The 9,348-nt window shown below is 49.7% G+C and overlaps 4 protein-coding genes across 4 annotated transcripts; 2 read left to right on the top strand and 2 right to left on the bottom strand.

Moving 5' to 3' along the window:
- Positions 1-871: 871 nt before the first annotated feature.
- PPTG_08601 (hypothetical protein) lies at positions 872-2,551 on the top strand (the record flags this gene model as incomplete). Its single annotated transcript, XM_008902722.1, has 2 exons — positions 872-970; positions 1,091-2,551. 2 exons carry the CDS (start codon positions 872-874, stop codon positions 2,549-2,551), a joined length of 1,560 nt encoding a protein of 519 aa, XP_008900970.1.
- A 135-nt stretch (positions 2,552-2,686) lies between these two features.
- On the bottom strand, positions 2,687-3,967 carry PPTG_08602 (hypothetical protein; the record flags this gene model as incomplete). The annotated part of the gene is made up of 1 exon (XM_008902723.1): positions 2,687-3,967. One exon carries the CDS (start codon positions 3,965-3,967, stop codon positions 2,687-2,689), a length of 1,281 nt encoding a protein of 426 aa, XP_008900971.1.
- A 1,356-nt stretch (positions 3,968-5,323) lies between these two features.
- PPTG_08603 (hypothetical protein) lies at positions 5,324-7,474 on the top strand (the record flags this gene model as incomplete). Its single annotated transcript, XM_008902724.1, has 1 exon — positions 5,324-7,474. One exon carries the CDS (start codon positions 5,324-5,326, stop codon positions 7,334-7,336), a length of 2,013 nt encoding a protein of 670 aa, XP_008900972.1. The 3' UTR covers positions 7,337-7,474.
- Positions 7,015-8,973, bottom strand: PPTG_08604 (hypothetical protein). The gene is made up of 2 exons (XM_008902725.1): positions 8,634-8,973; positions 7,015-8,523 (listed from the first exon to the last, which is right to left on the bottom strand). Exons 1-2 carry the CDS (start codon positions 8,894-8,896, stop codon positions 7,476-7,478), a joined length of 1,311 nt encoding a protein of 436 aa, XP_008900973.1. The 5' UTR covers positions 8,897-8,973; the 3' UTR covers positions 7,015-7,475.
- Positions 8,974-9,348: the final 375 nt, after the last annotated feature.

Below are 9,348 nucleotides of genomic sequence, written 5' to 3' on the forward strand. Positions count from 1 at the left end.
TCTGACTTCAGAACACCTCTGCCAGGCGTTCTGAGGTTGCTATTGAGAACGGTAAAAAACTGAAATTCGTTCCGAGTGGCAACTCAATTTTAGCAAATCAGTACACGCTATTTCTCAGAACGATTTTCAGAATGTTTACTTAGACCAGGGCCTTAGTGACCAGTTATCTAGATTAGTGTCCGTTTTAAATTATCCCATCTCGTTTATATAAACATAGATTTCTCCGAATGCTCATGCAGAACTGGGCAATCCAAGCACCTGGAACATTTATAAATACGCAATGGAAAAGACACGCGCATGTGTTGCAATTAAAGTTGGTGAGTTTGGACACACTAGCAGAACCAGTGAGCCTGTTGAGAATGCAGCGTTCGAGTACATTGCAGACAAGCTATAAGTGAACTAACGGACTCTCGAGTCCTCTCTACCGCTTACTATTATTTAAAACTGCTAATTCTGATTATTACTCTGATTTTCGACCATAAACTTTATTTAAAGCGACAACCTACTCCCTCTCAGGGCCGCTCTTAACCACTGCCATAAGTGCCATGCCATGGCAAACTTGTCGCAGCGTCATGGCAGTGTGGCAGTTTTTCGTTAGGAACGCAACTGCCACCAATATTATTTTTTTCTAAAAACAAAATTTTACGATTAAAGAAAAACAAAACAAATCTTGCTGACCAAAAGGAAACGAAGATGCCTGGCAACAACAAGAGCGCGAAGAGGACCACAGACGCGCGAAGTGGGCGGCCCAAGCGCGTCAAAGTCATGCCAGCAAGCGGTGCGCCACCTGTAGATGCTCTCAGGAAATCCTCCTCTGAGCACGTTGGCGTTGTGTCCACTCCACTTGCGTTTTGTGGGGTTGATGTTGCAGATGGAGCTCGCTCTGTTGGTCGTGACTTTTGTGGGCTTCTTAACGGTGGAGGAGGTAATGACCGCGATGCTGCTGCGGTACTACGCATGGGCGAAGCTGGTAAAGGTTGTTGCGGTGTTGGAGTTGATGCTGATGAAGGCCATATTTCAGGTGTAGACCGTGCTGCTGGTGGCGGAGATCATGTTGCTGGTACCATTACTGGTCATGTCGCTGGCGTAGGCCACTCGTGCTACTGGTGGAGACCATGTTGTTGATCGCCATGCCAATGGCATCGATGGAGACCGTGTTGCTGACGAATACTATGTTGCTACTGGGAACTGCGTTGCTGAAGGTGTTTTTGCTGCTGGTGGACCCTTTGTTGCTGGTGGAGACCGTTTTGCCGGTGGAGATAGTGATGCCAGTGGGTACTGTGCTCCTGGTGTGCGCAACGTGATTGATATAACGGACCGTGGCACCCAAATTAATGGTGGAAATGCCCGCTATGTTGCAGTCAGCGAGCCCCGATCTAACTATCCACAACATAATTATACGGAGGATGGCGACCGCGCTGTTGTTCTTTCAAACGCCGAAGAACGTGGTGTACCGGAGCCTGGTAGTAACGATTCACAACCGGTGAGCCGAGGTGCCACCGCCGACCGTATTGGAATGCAAATACGCAACTGGACCGTTAAAAATCCGGGAGCGGTCCCGACGCCGACATGTGATGACTATGCGTCGTGGACGGTGGCTCAACTGCGGAAGGAGTGCAGCGAGAGAAAGTTGCGAGTGCCCAGGAAGTTCGGTAAGCTTGCGCTCGTTGAACATTTGATGAGACACGATGCTACACGTAGAGCAGTTCAAGCAACTGTTGACGACGAAAACCTGTTGGATCCAAGCTTGCGCAAAACAAAACACTGCTGCATTCGACTTCTCGATGTTATTTTCTCGGACCGTTTTGCTACGCGTCTTGCTTCATCCGACGACGCGGCAACGAGAGACCAAAAAGACACGGGTGAGGTAAACCAGAACACGTCCTTTTGGAAGGAGGTAGCCAAGGAGTTTCAAACCAACACAACAGATTACAATGGCCTCTTCACCTTCAATGACCCTCGCTACATCGGGATCGACCCTTCTGTCATCGTCCAGCATGATGCATCACGACTTTATGACATGTGGAAGAAAGTGAACACCAAATACATCAAAGCCTTCTCGAAGTTCGATGTATCCGGTCAAAATTCCAACGACTTTTACGAGTTCTGCGATGGAAGTTTGGATGCTGCGTATGTGAAGGTTTGCATCAAGCAGAAGCCAGAGTTGGAGTCGTATGTGAAAGGGGGCATGCACGAGGAAGATGAAATCGACTCGATGAACTTGAAGCGTTCGTCAAAGGGTGATCGCTCTTTACGCAAGTCAACTAAGTGGCAAGACAACATTCTCACGACCTTTGATCGCATCGCTGAGGTTCTTATCGGAAATCAGAGCTCAACAGCGGCGTCGACTAAAGCCGTCACACCAAACGCTGATGAGGAAGACATGCTGCTTGGTCGGATTGCTAAACTTCATCAAGTGATCTTCCAAGTGAAGGATAGTTTACGTGCGTCTGTATCCAATGGAGAAACCGACGTGGCATTGACGAACAGCCTTGGGCTGTACACCAAACGACTACAGCAGTACGAATCCCGCCTAGCGGAGCTGGATTAGTTGTGAAGTCTGGTGTGGGTGAACACCATCTTCTTCTCTATCTTGCGGGAAATTAACTACTTGTGGTTATCACGAGGGACGAAGCAACAAGGTAACAGCAGTACTCATTTGATATTTAATGCATGCAAGCTGGATTCACTGCTCCTGTGTTTCTCTGCGTCGTCTGGCCTGATTTAATTGCGGGCGCAAAATGGTATCACGTTCAAGAAGATCGACAACAGCACCTCTAATCCACTCCGAAGAATTATAGGTGTCCGTGTCGACAAGTAAGTCAGAGGAGTCGTACAGCTGACGATACCTTGAAGTATCTTGCGTAGCAACAGTAACATCTCTTGATGCATCGTTCGATTCCACTGTTGCGTCCAACGCCTCCGCTAAGTCCTCATCGTTATCTACTCGATAGAATATATCTTCTTGAAGCCGCCGGTTGATACACCAATTGTGTAAGATGCACGCAGCCAATACTGTGCAAGACACTCTGTTAAAGGCGATTTCCATCGGCGCATTGAAAACTCTCCACTTACTCACCAGTAGACCAAAGACCATCTCAATTCTAATTCGCAGCTGGCTCAAGTGAAAATTGTAGCTGTCATGGAACGTAGTTGATATTCTTGGTCGAGGAAACGGGGTCAAGAGCTGGTTGGTGTTAGTGTAAGCGTTATCTGCAACCACGTACAATCCGGCAGGAAACTTACTAACGACGCTAGATAGTCTCCACTTTAGAAACGCAACCGCATCTCCAGTTCCACCGGGACTAGAGCATGCCACGGCTGTAAACCGACTTAGATGGTCGCAACAGGCTTGCACATTAACACCATAACGTCGATAATGCCCCGAAAAAAATGAGCGAACTCTCGAAACTTCGTCCTTCTTCGGCACCCGTATGGGGCACAACCAGCCGTCGATGGCTACTACGCATCCTTTCATTACACGAGAGCTGCTGAGATTTTCAAAGTGCTTTGCAGCGTAACGTTGAGTAGCTATGGTTGAAGGGAACTGTAGCTGTAGATCTGGATGGTCGACTATTGCATCCACAACTTCATGGATGCTGGCGTAGAAGGCCGACACGCTAACTCCACTTGTTACCCGAATGTCGTGGTACGAACCGCCTCCAAGCCAACGCAAGCACATGTGCAGCTTGTTAACGGGGCTTATCGGCTCAACACCAGTCCTGTTGCTAGACTGTTTTTCGTCAACACGTAGATATGGATCCAACTTCGTAGCAAGCGCCATAAATGACTCATAAGACATCTTATAGCACTTCTGGAACTGACCCTCATCCACTAGTAGCCCTCCGTGTGCCTTCCAGTCTAGCCGGACGCGGTGTCGACATTGGCGGCGCGCTTCAGCAGCCAAAGCAACGAGCGGCAAGAGCGCTAGCAGTAGCGTTAGAATTGCGCCTATATCCCCCTCCATTTCGTTGTAAATTTTCTGGATTTCCCTCCGTTATTCAAAAATTTCCCTAATGTCACCGTGGCAAAGTCACTTTTGGTGGCACTGGACTTTTGCCATGCGTGGCATTTCCACCCTACCCCTAAAAATTCTTGGCCAATCATCTGGCTTTAATTTCTGCCATGGCATGGCATGGCGTGGTTAAGAACTGCCCTCAGAAAGTATTGACAGCCAATCCAAAGGGACAAAGTGACTGATGATCACAATATATACTGTACTACTTGTTTGTATCGATATGCACATTTTCCGTTCCAATCCGACCTATGTCGGAAAGGCTGGCTGATCAACCTAGCCCTAACGCTTGTTATTGGTGAAAATATAAATTATAGCCAGTAGTGATTGGATTATAATACATTTTTCATTATTATTGGCTGAAACGAATCCCTTTAAAGGCATACAAAATACTAGTAAGGTCGAATAAGCAATGATATTCATCCATATGTGATGTGATTTCAGTGGTACCATTTTGCGAAGACAGAGTACCTTTCCGCGCGCTCTGTGAAAACAAAGTCCTCTCTGTTATTTTGTGTTTTACAACAGATTCTGTGAAAAGTTTTTTTTTATCAGAACATCAGGGCGTCTAAGCTTAATGAGGAGTGATGCGTTGCTTCTAGCGTGCCAAATTCACTGAAGGTCTACTTAAGCATAATTTTATCACACTATCAACGTACTCGTGCCCACCAGTACAAAATTGCAAAATAGCTGCTGAATCGGTTCGTCAACCTATGAGTCAGGTGATGCAACGGTTTACGTACATGTACACAGATATAGACAATTCCGTGTGGACAACAAGTGAACAGCACTATCCGCCTGACTCACTTGCATCGGCTCGATTGACTGGTTCAGTTGTCGCGTGGACGAAGTAGGCATTGTAGGTGGCCTATTCAATTGGGCAGTGGACATTCCACCAGGAGTGCAATTGGTTGGAGAGTACATGGCCCGTGTATTATGCCGCCATTGGCAGCCCGCCAATAGCAAACATAATACATAGAGATTGAGTTCAAGAAATGCAGGCATTTGTGGCTCGACTCGTGTCACGCCACCCCATCCTACAAATCGTTTGTAAAGGTGGGCGTCGAGAAGATTAGTACTCAATAAACTATGGTTATCAATTGATAGCATTACGAACAAACCGTCTATCGTTGTATCGTTGAACGAACAGCAAGAGCAGGTGGATTAATTTCTTGATGGGGTTACCATCGTTCAATTGGATTACGATTCATGCACAGTAGTGTACCGACCGTCAATAGGTAGCAACTCTCCAGGTGAAGCCCATTTGTAGTTTTACGTAAGAAGGAGTCATTGCGTCATTGTCTGGAAATGGCACGAATTCGATTTCCACGCACACCTGCAGTGCTGCTCGCGGCTACATTGGCAGCCACATCATCTGCCATCGACTTCTCAGGTCAGAATGACGTCACCCAGACTGCAGGCACAGTAGCGCCCGGAGGCGACACACCAACGACGAATGCCGCTACTGGAGCGAGCGGCTTCGGGAATTTCGATTCTCCGATGCAGTGGGAGGCCTCGTCCTCTAACAATGTGCCCACGACTGCTCCCATGGTCACACCTAGCGGTAGTGGAGGCTGGTCTCAACCAACGATGCCGGAAACGCCGTCGGTTTATTCAGCGGGCAGCGGGCAGTCAAGCGGGAGCAGTCAAACTTGGTCTCAGCCTACGACGCCAGATACCCCTACGGTGTGGACACCAACCAGCGGACAATCAAGTGGCACTGGTAGTCAGGGGTGGGCGCCTCCGACCTCAAGCGGTAGTGGAAACCAGGGCTGGACGCCACCGACATCAGGTGGAAGTGGCGAACAGGGCTGGACTCCGCCAACCTCAGGTGGTAGTGAAAACCAGGGCTGGACACCAACAAGTGTTCAAGGAAGCGGAACTGGAGACCAAGGGTGGACGCCGACGGGAAGCGGAAATGGAGACCAAGGACTGTCGCCTTCATCCAACGCCGGACCGCCTTCAACCGGTGACTCCAGTGGGTACGACGATGGAACACTGGGTGTGGATTGCAGTGGGTCAAGCGAAGGCGGGGTGTCTCCCGGCTATGATATGAGTCTCGAATGCAGCGGCTCGGACGAAGATATGAACCCTGACAACGACTACAGTCTAGAGTGCAGTGGCTCCGACGAGGAGGAACCGTCTGTGTCGACTTCGACGGCAGGCTCGTCAAATACCACCCCGTCCACGACGACGGCTCCAACCACCTCTAGTGAATCCGAAGACCAAGGCTCTTCGGACGCGGCTACCTCGGGAGGGATCGAAGAGCCCACTCCTGCGACGTCGACGGAGTCTAGCGGAACCGGTGACCAAGGCTGGTCGCAGGCGACTCAAATCTCTTCGGCGTCGTCATCTAACACTGAATCGTCCTCAAATACTGCTCCGTCACCCGAGTCATCGTCCAACACAGCTCAATCCTCAGCGACGCAGGAAGGTTCAGATGCGACACAAGGAGGCTCAGATGCGACGCAACAAGGAGGTTCGGATGCGACTCAAACGTCCACCAGCACTGGCAAGCACGCTCCATTTGGAACAGTGACGTCCAAATCTGGTGGATGTGTCATCGGCGACCCGGACACGAACGCTATCAGCACCAAGGACGTTAATTGGATTTTTGAGAATCGCATGGGCGTGAACCAGACGAACAACAAGAACTGGATCTTCGACCACATTGTGAAGGGCAAAGGCACCCTCAACTACTGTGTGCGATGGGATAGTACGCAGAAACTTTCCAAGACCGTGGCCTCCCAGTTCAAGGCCATGCTGGAGCGTCAATACGCAGAATGGAACCGTTGGTTGATCGGCTATGGCTGCTGGCCGTACGATGAGATTAAGGTCAACATGGTTGGCTTTGCCGTCAAGGATGCGTCCCTGCTAGACTGGAAGGATGACTCGCTCGGTACGATCTACGCTGGTGATCTGGACGCCGAGGGAGTTCCACAGTGTCCTCAAACCTGTTACAATTTCTTTGACAACGGCCCTAAAACCTGGTCGGACACGAGCGCATGCAAGGGTGAGCCATTCGATTTGTCGTTATGGCCGAAGCAGGGCCTCGAAGGAGGTTTTGGTTACGATTGGGGACAGGAAGTCAACCTCGAAAACATGCTGCAGACTCTTGACCAGGAGATTCTTCACATTGTATGCCACGAAATTGGCCACGGTTTTGGACTTCCTGACTTCTACTCGGACGCTGAGAAGCCTTCGAAGGATATGGGTCCTGCGATTATGATGGCTGGTAGCTCGATGACTGTCACGGATATTGACGGCTGGATGCTGCGTCGCGGGTACGAGAGCGTCAGAGATCGCTACAGCTTCAAGTAAATGCAGTTATCGCGTCGTGTAAGTGGAGCAATGTGTGTCGTTTAGTTTTCCAGCTCGCATTGGTACGAGCATGCAGCGTTTCGTTGTTAAAATATAACAGAAGCTGTCTTGACCGCTTTATAAAGCGCATTCCTACAACTTAAGAGACTTCCTCCATTGTGAACTCGAAAGAGGACCCAGCAATGCTGCGCGTCTGCGAGGCGAAGGCGCGGTTCATGGCCTGTTCAAAGTGCTCGTACTTGATACTTGTATCCCCGTGACGTACCGCCAGCAACGCAGCTTCATTGACAAGGCTTGCAAGCTGAGCTCCCGAGCGTTGACCCAACGGTCCACACTCCTCTGCAATGACAGACAGATCCACTTCACTATCAAGCTTCACGTTACGGCAATGCACTTCTAGAATCTCCTCACGTCCCTTAGCATCCGGCAGACCCACATACACATGGCGATCAAAGCGTCCAGGTCGACATAACGCTAAATCCAGCACCTCCGGACGGTTCGTAGCGGCTATCACGATAACTCCATTGACATTCCCTTCAAACCCGTCCATCTCGGTTAATAACTGGTTCAATGTCTGCTCCCTCTCATCGTTCGAGTTAAGTCCACCCCGTGCTTTAGCCAAAGCATCGATTTCATCAATAAAAATGATGCATTGTGGGTATTGTGAGGCTTGTGTGAACAAGTCTCTCACTCGAGCAGCCCCTCGGCCCACCAGCATCTCGACAAAGTCCGATGCTGAGCAGAACAGGAACGCCACGCCAGCCTCTGAAGCCACAGCTCGAGCCAGCAGCGTCTTGCCAGTTCCTGAAGGTCCGCATAGTAGAACGCCTTTAGGAACTTTAGCTCCAATGGCCTGGTATCTGGCCGGGTGTCTTAGGAAATCTACGACTTCCTCCAACTCCTTCCTGGCGCCGTCGATGCCTGCCACATCGTCGAACGAGATCCGCTCAGTATGTTGCTGTTTGCGAACCTTCTTGGTGCCATCTTTGCCCACTGCTCCAGCGTCAGAGCCGTACAATCCACGGAGCATCTTGTACGTGAGTCCTAAGTATAGGAAGGGCATCAGAGCAATTGCTACCGGCATCAATTTGCTGGATGTGGACGGCGATGCGGAGCCAAATTCCACTCCTGAGCGCACTAACGCATCGAGAATGTATGTATTCTCTGTCCTTGGTGGCACCAGCACTCTGTAAGCCACATCGACACCACAGATTGTCAAATATTATATCGCCGGGACGGCCCCACTTCTAGTGATAGGATTGCTTTTAAACTGACGTGGAGGCATGTCAATACTTACTTGTACGTGTCGACACCGTCTTTAGCCTGCACGATGCAGTGATCTCCCGCTAGCAGCACTTTACCGACGCGATGGTCCCTCAGATCGCCTAGGAAGGTGCTGAAAAGTCTCCAGGACGGCGAAGCGGACGCCTCATCCGCCGTGAGGACGCGAAACTTTGCCAGCACCGACGCGACAACCAGGCGAAGCCTTTGAGCGCCCTTACCGGCTAGCAGTAGCACGCATAGTGCCGTCAAGAAGCGCCGTGCGCTCGGCACTCGCATTCCTCAAGCTCAATGACGTTGACTAAACGTATGGGACCAAATCGACCTAAAGGGGCTCTCAAAATTGATATAGATTTCGAACTTTTTGGTACTAAAATATGCGGATGGCATTCAGACGAAAAAAAACCATTAAAAATTGATGGGGTTTTTTGGCCGAAACGAAAAAGCAAACGGTCCCCGCCGAAAAAAAAAAAATGCTTCATTCAGACTTAAATAATCCTTTTTTTTTAATGTTTTTTTTTCGTCTGAATGCCATCCAAGCATATTTTATTACTCCCAAAACCACCGATAGATATGTCGAATGTTAAGCATTTCGTAGCACAGAAAGAAGACTTAAACGCGGGATGGCGGTGCGAATGCCTCCGGGATCTTGGTTGGAGCTTGGCGAGGTAGATGAACTTTCGGAAGTGGCAAAGTCTCTCCTCGGCAAGCAGCGACCTCATTGATCCTAC

This window comes from Phytophthora parasitica (assembly GCF_000247585.1).
Source record: "Phytophthora parasitica INRA-310 unplaced genomic scaffold supercont2.14, whole genome shotgun sequence".
In the NCBI taxonomy this organism is placed as follows: domain Eukaryota; phylum Oomycota; class Peronosporomycetes; order Peronosporales; family Peronosporaceae; genus Phytophthora; species Phytophthora nicotianae.